This window comes from Trichomonas vaginalis, chromosome V (assembly GCF_026262505.1).
Source record: "Trichomonas vaginalis G3 chromosome V, whole genome shotgun sequence".
Lineage (NCBI taxonomy): Eukaryota > Parabasalia > Trichomonadida > Trichomonadidae > Trichomonas > Trichomonas vaginalis.
This window is the reverse complement of record NC_067207.1, coordinates 13,897,458-13,912,267: the sequence shown is the minus strand read 5'-3', so window position 1 is coordinate 13,912,267 and position 14,810 is coordinate 13,897,458. Positions and strand designations below refer to the sequence as shown.

Genomic DNA, 14,810 nt, shown 5'->3' with positions numbered 1-14,810 from the left:
AATATGGAATTTTATCACAAATGCAGCAATAATTCTTCCTGATGAAGATTTATTAATCAAATTATTAAAATTCATAGAAAAAACAGAAAAAGCAACAGATGAATTATTCGAACCGGAGAATGATTTGGGTTTCTATGAATATTTAAATTCGATTTTCTCAGATATTACATCTGCGAGAAATAAGCAATTTCTCTTGGAATTTCTAAATACCCATGAAGATGACTTCACTTATGATCAAACATTGTGAGGTCATTTTTGATCAACAAATTAATTGAAATTCCGATCAAAAAAAAATTCACAAATTGGATCAAAAAAATCGAATCTCAAGTTCAAAATAAAAAATTTCTACATTTTTATCAAATTTAGATTTTTTTTTTCAAATCATGCGAATTGATTGAATAATTGCATATTTTATCCCATGCATCTAGAAGTATGTGTAATATTTTTGCTTTCATCAAGAAATTGTCGAATTTGATCTTAATTTTTTTTGAAAAATATACTTTTAGAAAAAGAAATAGTGATTGAATAGCTGCCCATGCTGTAAAAAGGTTATTTTTACAAGTAAAAAAAATTGTTATTTTTCGAGCAAGTCGAGGCTTTTTTACCATCTTATTTTTGAAAAATTTACGAAAAATTATATCTGAAAAAACGCTTCATTTTGATATCTTACAATGATAAAATACCAATGTTGCTGGGATATAATAGCTACACCTGGACATCTACTACATTAATGCGTATGACAGGTAAAGTTGATTTCAAAAGTATAGCCTGGAAAGATTACAATAAATCAACGATAATTCAAAAAATTTTCTTATAAGTTAACATAATAAAAATTTAATTTTTATATTTCTTGTAGTATACTTAAGTATATAATATATTTAAATCTTAGAATGAAAATTCGGGACGCCCTAGCTATTCAATTTTCCCTTAGGACGCCCATAAACCTCTCAAAAATGTGATGTAAATATCACAATTTTGAGAAATTTACACTAGGACGCCTTAGGACGCCAACCCCCTTTTTTACCAATTTTAAATCGACAATTCCAATTTTTTTTAATTCAAGCTAAAATTGAGACAAAAAAGTGTATCAGTTTACTTAATTTTTACTTCGAGGATCGCGAAATCCATTTATCAATAGATTAAATATCCTTAGGAAGTGCCACGGACAAATGTTTTCTAAGCCAGTTAGCGTTTTAATTCGAAGGAGTCATTATTTTGATTTTCCCAGCTTCACGCCGATAGTGGTTGAAATTTTTTTTGCGGATAAATTTTCAATGAATTCTCAATTCTCCCACCCTGTTATGGAGTGGGTTGACTCAAACTTAATCCACGAAATTGCACTTGAAGACCAGAAAACTGAGTCTTCCGTGCAACAAATTACAGAAATTTTAAAAAATCCTTCTTCGGTCACCCCTCGAACACTTTCTGAACAGCAAAAATCCTCAATAATGACAATGATGAACACAATGTGCCAACAAGCCACCAAAGTTTTGGAAGAAACATCTGAAGAAACAGAAAATTCTTTGAAACATTCACCGACTGATGAAGAATTATTTAATATGGAGAAATTCCCTCCACCATTAACGCTCAAATTCAGAAAATCTCACGATGAATTAATAGAAAATGAAAAATTCAATCAAAATAGAGTGGAAAAGCTGAAACAAAAAACAACAACCATAAACAAAACAGAGTCTGAAGAGATCAAAGCCCAAGGAAATGTAATTTATAAGTCAGGAGACTTTGGCGGAGCTATTGCAAAATATAATTCTGCAATTTTCCATAATCCATTGAACCATATTAATCACTCAAACAGAGCATCAGCATATCTGGCTACAGAGCATCCAAGTATGGCAATTTCCGATTGCCAGTGGACTTTGGAATTAAATAGTGATTTCGTGAAAGCTTATGTTCGCATGGGAAAGGCATACATGGACTCTGGCAAGATATTTAAAGCTTTAGACTACTACGATATCGCTATCAATAAAGATCCTCAATATGAAGAGGCACTTCTCGCAAGAGAAGAAGCTATTGATGAGATGAACAGAATGACACCCAACAATACAGATAATATACTGGCAAGGCGCTTCTTTGGAGTTGAATATGAAATTCCTGATTACGACAAAAAATTACTCCAAAACCTTATCGATTTTAGCATTCTTTCATACAATTGATATAGTTTTTATGTGTCTTACTTTAGAAAAGAAAATAATTAATTATATCTTTCATTTTAAAATCATTTCCATGATATTTATATTAAGAAATTGTATTGTATCCAAAACACACAACTGATAACTTTTTTTTTCTCAAATAGAATTATTTTTTCAAAAATATCTATTTTCAAATTGTTAAATCCTAATTTTAGTTGTGTTTAGCTACAATTCTATTCAAAGCATTCAAACAAATGAAAGATAAGTTATATCAAATTCATTAATGATGAAATTCAATGAATTCATAACTATCTTATGAATGGTTCAAACATAAAAACATCACAAATGACTAAGATATTGACAATTGACTAGAAATATGTTATTTTTGAAAAATAATAAACAATATTCTTTTACAAAATTGCTAACCAAATGACATGATCCATCTAGAATGCAAATATTAAGTTCATTTATTTCATTTTAAGAAGTCAAATTATCAGATATTAAGTTAATAAAGAATGAAATGATATAATTCAAGAAATGAAAGAAGTCCAAAGGGAGAAATTATAGAGTTCTTGACAAAGTATCTTCCATTTATATCTCAATCCTTGTATCTCCTCAGAAAGCCGAATACCAACGAAAACAGAAAAATGCAAACTTCAGAAAATTCTGCGGTTTTGATACGTTACAAGCAGTAATGTCGCGTCCAGGCAGGTCTCTCGGCCTCCAGTTCCTTATGGAACGTAGGGCTCGTGAAGAAGCAAACAGATTCTATAACGAGGCTGCTGCCGAAGATAATTTAACAAGGCAGCGCGCACAATTTGAACAACGTACATTAAATCGTTATCAAGGCGGAGAGCTCAGACGAAGAGCGCAAGAACGTGTCAAGAAATACCAGGATGAACTCGAGGAGCGTCGTAATAAACTTGCACAACTTCTCGAAAATGAAGAAAACCAATATTCAGTTGAAATTCAAAATACAGTAGAAACTCCAGCTAAACGTCGTGACCGCCTTAAACAACAACTTACAGCATTAAGAACTCGTCGCCAAGAGGAACATGATAAATACGTTGCTGAAAAGAACGAACAAGGATGGCGTGATTCATGCGATCCTCTCCGTCACCAGGTTTCTGAAGCACTTCAGCGCCAGGTAATTAAGGAGAGAGATCAACAAGTTATTGAAAAGGAGCTTGAGCGCCAGAAAGGCGACCAGGCTGAAGAGCAATACGCTGCTACAGTTAAGGAGAACGTAGCTAAATGGAAAGAAGAGCAGGCTAACGCTAAGGACGATCATCGCCAAAAGTTAATGCAGAACAGAGAGACATGGTTAGCCCAAATGAACGAGAAATCACAATTAGTCAAAACGCAGAAAGAACAGGAATACAAAGAAAGCTTGGAATTCAGAACTACAGTCGAAAGTCAAATTAAGGCTGCTAAAGAGGCTGCCGAGAAGAAAGCCCAACAGCAGGCCGAACGTCGCCAGGAACTTGATAAGCTTAACTCCGAACAGATCGCTACTCGCCGTAAAATTATCGAAGACGATAAAGCACTTGATGCCAAATACGCTGCTCAAGCTGCTGAAGAGCTTCGTCAACAGGAAGAAGATGAGCTCGTCGAGCGCATCGTTAGAAACCGCAAAGCAGAGATGAACAGAAAATTATTCGAGACTCAATTGAACAAGAAGGCCGCAGAAGATAACCGTTCCGAAATGTTCTTACAGCGCGCTCAACAGGAAGCTAACGATCGCGATGACGAACTCCGCCGCAAAGATGCTGAAGCCCGTAGAAAACTTATGCTCGATGCCGTTGACGATCGCATTAAGACAATACAGCTCCACGAGAACGAGAAGATCAAGCAACGCCAGGAGAAGCTTGCTGAGACTAAGCGCCTTGAAGAGGAGCTCGAGTTCGAGAAACAGATCGAACAGGAAGAGAAGGAACAGAGACTTCTCAGAATCAAGAACCAATACGAGATGTTACAGGCACAGAGCAGAATGAAAGCAGAAAGAGAGGCTAAGGAAAAGGCTGAAGATGCGGCACGTGTAAAGGCAATGGTAGATGGATGGGCTGCTGAAGAAGAAAGAATTAAGAAGGAACTGGCAAATCCAAACTTGTTCGTTGGAAATAGATTCCGTGGAAATCGTTAACTTTTTATTTATATTTTTATTTATATAATTTTTTGTCTTGAAAAAAAGATATTTTTTTATTTGCTAAAACTCACATCCAGCTTTTTTTGTTTTCAAATTTATCCCTCACCTTTTTTTAAATTCTAGAGCTGTTTGAGACTTCAAAACTCTGCATTTTCACATTGAAAGTCTCAAATTTTGAGACTCAAAATTTTACACATCATTTCCATTTAACCTAAACCAAAAATGCTTTCAAGGGCACACTTACCCCCGTATGACATTCAATATAGTTTCATGCAGATTGTCAGAAATTTGAATTAAAGTCAGGTGGGTGTAAGTGCACTTTTAAAATATACAATGGAAAAAAAGAATTCTCATCACCAATTTCAAGATTTTCCAGTAAATGAAATAATAAGATGCTAAAGTGTTATATAAAAATATGTGCCCATAGGCAAGAATTGAAATATATCAATCAGAAGAGTAGCAAAATAAGTATATGTATTTGAGGCGAAAACGATAAATTTTATTATAACTTTACAAATTGGAAATTTTATTCTAACTTTACAATTCATGATATTTCTCTTTATTAATCTACTAATAGATGAAGACAAAGCATTCAAACGTTATAATACACTTATGAATAAGTACAAGGAATACATTGATACATGGAATCTAATATACAATTTAAATTCAGATGAAATAAACTCAACAACAGGATTATACAACGAAATCAAAGATAACTTGATAGATGCTGGATATTTTACACCACAAGAGATGATTCATTCGATGAGAAAAGTTGGGCTTCATAGATTAAAATATCGTCATGCATACCTAGAGTTAATGAAAAGAATATATGAAGAATATCATTGTGATAACGATTTTGACATCAGATCTCTTTCGGAAGCAGATACTGCTAATCCAATTAATGAAATTCTATTAAATGATGATCAGAAAAAATTATATAATTTTTTAAGACTGGGAAATCACAATCTCAATGAAATACTTCAATTTTGTTGCGAACAAGGCGCAGTTAATTGTTTCTGGGCACTAATAAATACAAACAAAGTGCAGATCACAAAAGAATGCCTTGATTCTTCATTTCTAGGAAACAATAAAGAAATTATCAAAGAATGTTTGAGAGCACAAAAACCCGATTCATCTACAATGGAAAATGCAATTGCATCTCATAATATGGATAATGTTATGAAATTGATAAATAAATACCAATTAAAAATTCCTCTAGATAAATGCGCTGATCACAAAAATCTTCAAGTATTTCTTGAATATTTAAAACAAACTAATGATATCAACGGATGTTTTGTATATTCTCCTGCTTTTCATATTCAGTCTCTTTGTGAATATTTTCTTTCAAAAGATGCAGATATTAATTATGTGCATCAAAATGGTGACACAGCGCTTTCTGTTGCAGCTAAAGAAAAACATAATGATATTGCAAAATATCTGATTATGAAAGGAAGTGATATTGATCAAAAGATATTTCCGTCTGGATCTGCATTTAATATTGCGGTGAATCCAAACAACACTGAATTGGTGGAGTTGCTCAATTCACATGAGGCCATTATCGATCAAATAGGAGATATTACCCACTTAACATCACTTCATATTGCAACCATAAATAATAATAAAAAAGTTGTAGAAATTCTAATTTCACGTGGTTCAAAAATAAATACCAAAGCAACTAAACATGGATTTACTCCTCTATATTTAGCATTACTATTTAATCATAAAGAAATTGCTCAATTACTTATTTCACATGGTGCAAAAATCAACACAACAGACTTTGATGGAAATAATGCTATTATTTATGCATTAATGCATAATTCTAGAAAAGTTAAGGAACCATTACTTAAGCAATTGGATATAATTTGTAATTTCCCTGATGATTATAAAAATTCTTTAATTTTAGGAAGTAACAATAATGATATGATTGAATTTCTGATTTCAAATGGTGCAAAAGTCAATAGGAAAAATTTTTATGGAAATAGACCTCTTCATATAGCAGCATTATTATCTAATAAAGAAGGCGCCGAAATATTAATTTCTCATGGTGCTGAAATAAATTCTTTAAATAAAAATGGTCAGACTCCTCTTGATATTGCTGTTATGCTTAACAAGAAAACACATGAAGATATTCTCAAAAATAATAAAATTGAAATGAATATTGTTCGCGAAAATAACATTGATTTTCTTGATTCTTTGATCGAAGATTCCGAAATGGAAGCTCTATTAAAATCACATGGGGAAAAACTAATCCAAACAGCAAATTAACTGGCGATGATGATATTTTGTTTGATTATATCTGGAAACCCCATAGTGACATCGATATAATATCTATAATATTGATGGCATCTTTCTTCTTTTTATTGAAATTTATAAAAAGAAAAATAACTCACCAACGCATTTCAAATTGTATCCAAACATTAATATATGCAATTTCTGGAATCATTTGCATTAATATAGTTTTCTTATTAATTGCTCTCTGGTATGAACTAAACGGTTATGTATTCCAGTTGTTAATGGAAAAATATCAATGATGCTTCAACCACAGTTATCAAAAAATTGACGCTGTCAAGAAATAGTTAAACATCTTCTTTTACATGATTTAGAGTAAGACCTTGAGATATTAATGATAAATAATTTTGACAGTTCATGGAAAATGTTTACGTTTTTAAAAGATAAATTGCCATTCAAATGCTTTTCCTTTGCTATCTATTTATATGTATTATTCAATATATGAATAGGTATATGATCTAAGTCAATGTCTTGGTCCCAGAATCTCCACAGAAGGCCATCTATTGAAGAAGCTTTTAAAGAGTTTTCTTCTCATAAAATTCAATTTCCACTTACAGATCAAGCGAAAATTGCAGAATCTGAAATAAGAATTTCAATAATTTCTTCATGATTTTTATGATCTGCATAATCAAAAGCGGTTTCTCCATATTTTTCATTTTCATTGATTTTTATACCAAGTGAAATAAGAAGTTGAACAGTATCTTTGGTATTGCTTTCTGCTGCATAACGAAGGGCTGTTTCTTCATTACGAATTTTTCATTTACATTTTAATCAATTGCAAGGAAATATCTACAATGAGATCGAATACCAAACAGTGCTGAATAAACAAAACATTTGATAATATCATTTATTTCAAGTATTACTTTGTATAACGATTGTTATACATAATAACATTTAAAATATCCTTGATAACAATTTTTTGGAGACATCTCTTTGAATCAATCAATTCTGTTTTGATCATTTTGTAAATCGAGTTTAAATCTTCGTCTTTTCCGATTTTGAGCTGATACAATGCGATATAAGGGTTGATATGGAATTTAAAGATATCTCTTAGTTCACTGTATTTGCTTCGATTAAAAATCAGCAATATTTATTTTTGACAAATAAAATATCTTTGTAATTCATTAGGCTTTTTTGGGGTTGGCATCACGATGTAAACTTCTCAATATTGAATGATTTACGTCGTGACTCCACCGTATTTTAAATTTTTGAAAGGGCTTTGGCGTCACTATAGGAAGTAATATAAACTATAGAATTTGTTTTGATTACCAATAGAAAATACAATTAATTAGACCTATTTATAAATAGCAGTGAATTTATAAATATACCCCCTTATTTGGAATTTCCAATTAATTGGAAAAACCGTCGTAATTCGAAAAACCGCCCGATTGGAAAAACCGTCGCAATTGGAAATATTGAGAGATTGGAACTTCCAATCTCTCAATTGGAAAATCCAAATAAGTTTTGATTGAAAATTAAAATATTTTGTTGTTATTCATGTTGAAAACAAACATGACATAATACTCTTTGTCAGAATGTATTGAATAATGTTTAGTGATCTGTAGTGTGGAGCTATAAACTTATAACAATTCTTGATTGAAATTAATCTCAAAAATTTTTTGAATAATAAATAGCATTAAGCTTATACCTCTCGCGTTTTTACTCAAATTTCTTAGGTGCATCACGCATGTTATCAGAAATTTCAATTAAAGTTAAATGGGCGAAAGTGCATCTATAATATACCTAATGGAAAATATTCAATAAGTTTAATGATAATACAAGATTAAATGAATATTAGTAAATAGAAATATATGTAATTTTGATTCAGACATTGTAAATAATTAATATTTGATGGGCAATCATGCCATTTGCACTCTGAAACTATGAAAAGGAATTTTTTAATGTCCAAAATAGGTGTAAGGCTATAGCCATTATATGAGCTATCACTTTGGCAATTAGTGAATATAATTTTACCTCCACCTTGAAGTAATGTGGGAGCCGAATAAAAGAAAATACAATTTTCAAATGTTAAAATTGCAGAAGAAGGAGTTACATAAAACATCTCACTCCGAGTTTTATTTATAAAATTACTTTTGGAAAAAGTACCAACAGTATTCCATAATTCAGCATAATTATTAGAAGTAAGCATGCCTTCATAATGAATATATGATATCGAAGATCCAGATATTACGCTGAAAACACCTATACTCCCAGAGCCACAAATATCAAAATTGTTTGTTGCATTCAAATATTTTAAATCGACATATTTATTAATGAAAACACAAGGAGAATCACCACATTTTTCAATATCAGGCCCACATTTGTACACTGAGCTCATTTTTACATCGCTTATGCTATCGATTATATAAAAGCAATTACCATATTGTGCATTATAGTTTTCTCGAACGAAACATGAATCAAATTTTATATTTGAGATATTGCTCAAGGAATTTTTAATTATCATCGCTCCGCCATTTGCATGGGCCTGACATTGAAAAAATAAGCAACAAAAGATTTTAGTTTGGGTGTTTTCAAGTGCTAGAGCACCTCCATTACCTGGAGCAGAAATGTTAATGAATGATGAGTCTAATATCGAAGTTATATGTACGTCGGCTACCAATCATCCTCCCAACCTTAAGGGTCCACGGTCTGGCCAAGCGATGACTATCGTTCAATTTCAGAATTTATATGGCAAGACCAATATCTAATTGTAGATTCTGATTTTACATAATATTTATATACTGCCTTTAAGATATTTGGATTCCATTAACCAATAAGCTCTAATTCTCATCCCTGCATTCAAATTTTGAATGGATTTGAAAATGTACCATTAACCTTTAAAATAGAGATATTATGCTGCATACAATTTAAAAAAAAACTTAAAATTCCAGAGAATTATTCCGCATTTTTCGTCTAAAGCAAACTCCTTTTCCTAGGTTTCGCGTCTATTCAAAATTTTATCGTCGAATTTTAATGGAACCATCGGGGACAACGGTCGAAGAAAATTTAAATTACGACCGATCGGGATCAAAAATGGATTTCGAGTCAGATAACTATTAACCGGAAATTGCAGAATCTGAAATAAGAATTTCAATAATTTCTTCATGATTTTTATGATCTGCATAATCAAAAGCGGTTTCTCCATATTTTTCATTTTCATTGATTTTTATACCAAGTGAAATAAGAAGTTGAACAGTATCTTTGGTATTGCTTTCTGCTGCATAACGAAGGGCTGTTTCTTCATTACGAATTTTTCATTTACATTTTAATCAATTGCAAGGAAATATCTACAATGAGATCGAATACCAAACAGTGCTGAATAAACAAAACATTTGATAATATCATTTATTTCAAGTATTACTTTGTATAACGATTGTTATACATAATAACATTTAAAATATCCTTGATAACAATTTTTTGGAGACATCTCTTTGAATCAATCAATTCTGTTTTGATCATTTTGTAAATCGAGTTTAAATCTTTGTTATTTCCGGTTTTGAAAAGAAAGACTAAAGGATTAGTTGAAAGATTTCGAGGATAAAAATTTCAGTACTTCTAAGCTAGTTATTCTGTTTTTGGGATATTTTTCAGTATATACATTTATTTTGATCGGGATTTAAATTCTTGATAGAAACTGAAGGCCAACGTTTTTTAAATTTAATGCGTGAATAATACTTTCCTCCGATCTGTTCATATCAAGAAATCATTTATAATATTATTCGCTTTACACCATATAAGTTTGACATGTATCCTTCACAATATGGACCATATTTCAAATGATAATTCCTGAACAATTTGACTAAAATTTTGGAAAAATAATGCTCAATTTGTATTTCGAGAAAATATATGATTAAAATCAAACTTTGTACAAATACCAAATATCGATGATCAAAGTCAATGCTTGGCAAAGCAATTCAAAAGTTGTCTCCTATAATACCAAGAAAGATTCGAAGTTGCTTTTACTTATTGAAGAGAATTCTTTTGATATTTGTCTTATATTTTTTAAAAAACCTATGAAATTATAATATTACTTACTTTTTTTTAAAAGATATTGTCATTGAATATCAGTAAATTATCGTTGTAATAAATAAATAAATAAATGAAATATTTACTTATTCATCGAAAGTTATGTCAGTATCTTCATTTTCAGAAGTTTTCTTGTTATTTCTCATCATTATCTTGGAATTAGCAGTTTTTTTAATGGAAAGACCGGAAGACGAGGAATTTCAGTGCTTTTCTTCGGTGGTTTTGCTCCAGTAATATAGAGATGTAAATCAAACTATAATATCATCAATTGTAAAAATTTTTCTGGTTTTGATTGCTTCTATGTAAAATATATGTTCTTTATTAAAAATATATTTATGTCAAGAAATATTTATCTATGTTTAGGTAATATTACATACAAATTATATTTTTGTGATTCAATTTTTGAAATTTTCATAAAATTCAAATCAAATCATCTGATGGATAGAAAGTAAATATACTCTATTCGTTAAATCTATTGAAATTTCTGTTGAAAGGAGCATTTGGATCATCATAAAATTCATGATCATCTTGTTGCGCTATTAAATAGGCAGGATAGTAATCAGGGTTCTGCTTGAACAAATACCCTGTATCAAAATTTGGTGTTGGAAGGAACCACAAAATAATATTTGATCCAAATCTGCAGGCAATGTTTTCAGCGAGATTTCCTGCATAGAAACGATTATAAAATATCATATGATGCTTGTTATATATCTTTTAAAGTTTAATATTTTGCATAACTTCAACATGCGTTGTATTATTCAATAAAAGAGGTATTTGACCAATTAATTGCATTAAAATGAAAAATCCAGTAATAAGATAGAATGCAATGAATCCTATGAATGCCAATATCAATTTTCCGGAATTTTTAACAGTAAAAAGCTGATATCCAATTAAAGATAAAGATAAAACTGCATTAAAAAGCCATATTACTAAGAATGAAAAGAAACATTTGTAATTTCTGTGACCAATGCAATTATTAATAATATTACAATGATGATCATAAACGAGAACGCATTTATTGCAGACACTACAATGATGACATCTGAGTGGCCTATTCAAATTGCATTTTTTACAAAAAGTTTTATTTCCATAATCATCTAATTCTTCAGTATAAGTAGGATCTCCTCTCATTTCTGCAACAAACTCTGGAGTTAAGTATCCTGGATCCATATATGCAGCCATCAAATAATATACATATCCAATTAATGTTGAATAAATTTGGAAAATGCAGAGAACGAAGGCCCCAAAACTTTCTGAGGTCAAGAATATATCATGCATTATATATTTGTATAGAGAGACTTCTATAATAAATTGAATAGTACCTAGAGATGGGACAATTAATTTTCGAAAATTCATAACGAAAATTTGACATTTTTTTTTCTCAGTCTCAACTCTCCTCAAATCTCAAGAAGTTTTCATCAGAAGATGATGCTTGGAAAGAGTACTACGGTGATCCTTTCAAAGGTCAGAATATTTAATGCCAAAATTGCAAGATTGAAAATATTTTGAAACACTATTTAGAAAATTGTCTATTTTCAGATGAGTGAGATAAAGTAATAATTTTTAGTGCTACATCTGATTCTAAACTCCTCCATAACTCATGTGAATTCTATAATTTTTTTTTATCAGGTCATGGAGACAGTATCTACATCGATAACGAAGCATGTTCTATTGCCAAAAGAAGATTTTACGCTTTTGATTCATTCTTAGAGCCACTTTGTAGGTATTGCCTTAATGCATAAGATTTTTAAATGAAATATCTTAATTAAACTCTTGATAATAATTATATGAGCTTCTTTGTTAAAATTATTTGAATGTTTTTATTCAACAACTCCATGTTTGCAATTTTGACAGTACCCTACGTTCCCAACTTCTGGAAAACGGTTTTTCACCCTTATGATCAGTTTCAGACACTTTGGGAGTCTCCCAAACTTTGATATTTTGCATTATGATAGAGAAACGTGTCTAGTTTAACGCACAGTTGTTTTAAAGGCAAATGATGATATCACATGAAATTATCAAATTATCAAATTTTGAAGTACCAGTCCAAAGGATTAATTAGATCCTACACAGATGTGCGATAGTGAAACATATGTGTTCTTGATTTGAGAAGTCCTACTGATAGAGGTATGAATCTCACAGCTTTGTGTGAGTGTGTCTGACACTTGTATAGAGTGGAATATGCGCCAACATATATTATATAATAACATGTAGTTGATAGTTATGAAAAAATAGAATTCGATGCGAATGATATTGAAAGTTGTTTTGTAATTTGATATTTTTCTTATATGTTTTAATTAGTAAATGGCTTGTTTGTTGTGATAGTACTGTGAAAAATGAAAGGTATTTTAAATTAAAAAATTGAGATTTTGAGATATCTCTAGAATTAAGAATTTATTATGTATTTGACTTTTATATAACTATGTGTAAAGGATCTCGATGTCTATATGCTTTAAATAAAATTAAATAAAATGAGATAAAAAATTAAAATGGACAAGAAGATATATGGAAATGTAATTTGTATTGTGTTGGTTGTTGGCAAAATGATTTTAATACAGATTTAAGGATTTGGAATGGATTTGAAATTAAATGATTTTAATTCAAGGAGTAATAAGATTTTGAACTGGTTTTTATTTTGTGAATGTAAACTCCTTCCATAGGATATGTATTAGAAAGATCAATGTCAAACTTTTTGAAAGAATTGTTTTTTTGTTGAGCGATTTTCTCATATTTAATAATATATTTAAGTTGGCGTATCTTACGCCCTTCCAAAAATATGTATTAGAAAGATAAATTTTAAACTTTTTGAAAGAATTGTTTTTTTGTTGAGCGATTTTCTCATATTTAATAATATATTTAAGTTGGCATATCTTACGCCCTTCCAAAAATATGTATTAGAAAGATAAATTTTAAACTTTTTGAAAGAATTGTTTTTTTGTTGAGCGATTTTCTCATATTTAATAATATATTTAAGTTGGCGTATCTTACGCCCTTCCAAAAATATGTATTAGAAAGATGACTTATAAATTCATAAATTATTTTGTCCCGACGGTTTGAGCGGTTATCAGAATGGTTGCTTACACAATGCGTCAGCAAAATGTCGGTTGTGGTTCCCTTCTTGGCCTCCTGAGTACTCACCAAGATACCCCCAACTCCAGCAAAACACTTCCCTTAGGTGCGCATTACCTGACGGCATTATTTTGCAATTATTTCAAATTTTTTAGATGTCTTTTGTTAAAGTTTGTTAACTAAAGACTTGAAAACAGCTTACCGCTTCAAGCTGCTCTCTTCCCGGTTCCTCTGCCGCAATCTTCTGTTTGATTGTGCGCAAAGCTCTCCTCCTTGTGAACCATGGCTGACAGAAAGAACTGAAAGACAGGATAGGAGGAACATGCCGGTTCAAGTTAACTTGCAATATGCTTCTGATTAGTGATTTTAGATGAAAGATTAGCGAAATCGCATTTAATTTGGATAGAAGGATTCAATTTTATGAAGCAGGCTCGTAGAAAATATGCAGGAATAGCACAATCTTTTGCAATCACAACGCGATTGCAAAACTTCGACCGACAAGAGTGTATTGTGCACTCTTGTCGGTCTGCATGTCTCATTCCGGGAGACATTGTCACTGCATGTCTCCCAGAATGAGACAATCTTCTGCAATCAGAATGTGATTGCAAAACTTTGACCGACAAAGAGTGTATTGTGCACTCCTGTCGGTCACAATGTCTCATTCTGGGAGACATTGTCACTGCATGTCTCCCAGAATGAGACAATCTTCCGCATTCATAACTTGAATGCGGAAGTTTGACCGACAAGAGTACACAATACACTCTTGTCGATCTAAATGTATCTTACAATCAAAGACACTTTCATACAATCTTTTCGAAGTTAAAAAAAAAAATTAATTATTTCTTTCTTTTGTTTATTAAATCGCCTTACTCACGTACTAATCTCTTTTAGAGACTCTATCGAGCTATCCCCACATATAAACCTGTGACAATAATACATATTTACTCTCTTCATATTCTGATCTCATGACACATTATCGCAAAAACTATAATTATACAACACATCTCATAAAGTCTCATTTTAGCCCTATCTAAACGTTCAAAACCTATTTTCCACACGTAATCTGATTCTTCTGGCTCCGCTGATTCGATTTCTGCTGTCAGATCGTGAAAATATGCATCACATAAAGAGAT

General features: G+C 31.1%; 3 protein-coding genes across 3 annotated transcripts, besides 1 other annotated feature; all 3 read left to right on the top strand.

Moving 5' to 3' along the window:
- Positions 1-1,025: part of a mobile genetic element that runs on past the window's edge.
- Positions 1,026-1,274: 249 nt separating this feature from the next.
- Positions 1,275-2,171, top strand: TVAGG3_0332700 (negative regulation of ER-associated ubiquitin-dependent protein catabolic process; the record flags this gene model as incomplete). Its single annotated transcript, XM_001301726.1, has 1 exon — positions 1,275-2,171. The coding sequence occupies one exon, from the start codon at positions 1,275-1,277 to the stop codon at positions 2,169-2,171; it is 897 nt and encodes a 298-aa protein (XP_001301727.1).
- Positions 2,172-2,841: 670 nt separating this feature from the next.
- On the top strand, positions 2,842-4,290 carry TVAGG3_0332690 (cilia- and flagella-associated protein 53 family; the record flags this gene model as incomplete). The annotated part of the gene is made up of 1 exon (XM_001301727.1): positions 2,842-4,290. The coding sequence occupies one exon, from the start codon at positions 2,842-2,844 to the stop codon at positions 4,288-4,290; it is 1,449 nt and encodes a 482-aa protein (XP_001301728.1).
- A 615-nt stretch (positions 4,291-4,905) lies between these two features.
- Positions 4,906-6,558, top strand: TVAGG3_0332680 (spectrin binding; the record flags this gene model as incomplete). The annotated part of the gene is made up of 1 exon (XM_001301728.1): positions 4,906-6,558. The coding sequence occupies one exon, from the start codon at positions 4,906-4,908 to the stop codon at positions 6,556-6,558; it is 1,653 nt and encodes a 550-aa protein (XP_001301729.1).
- Positions 6,559-14,810: the final 8,252 nt, after the last annotated feature.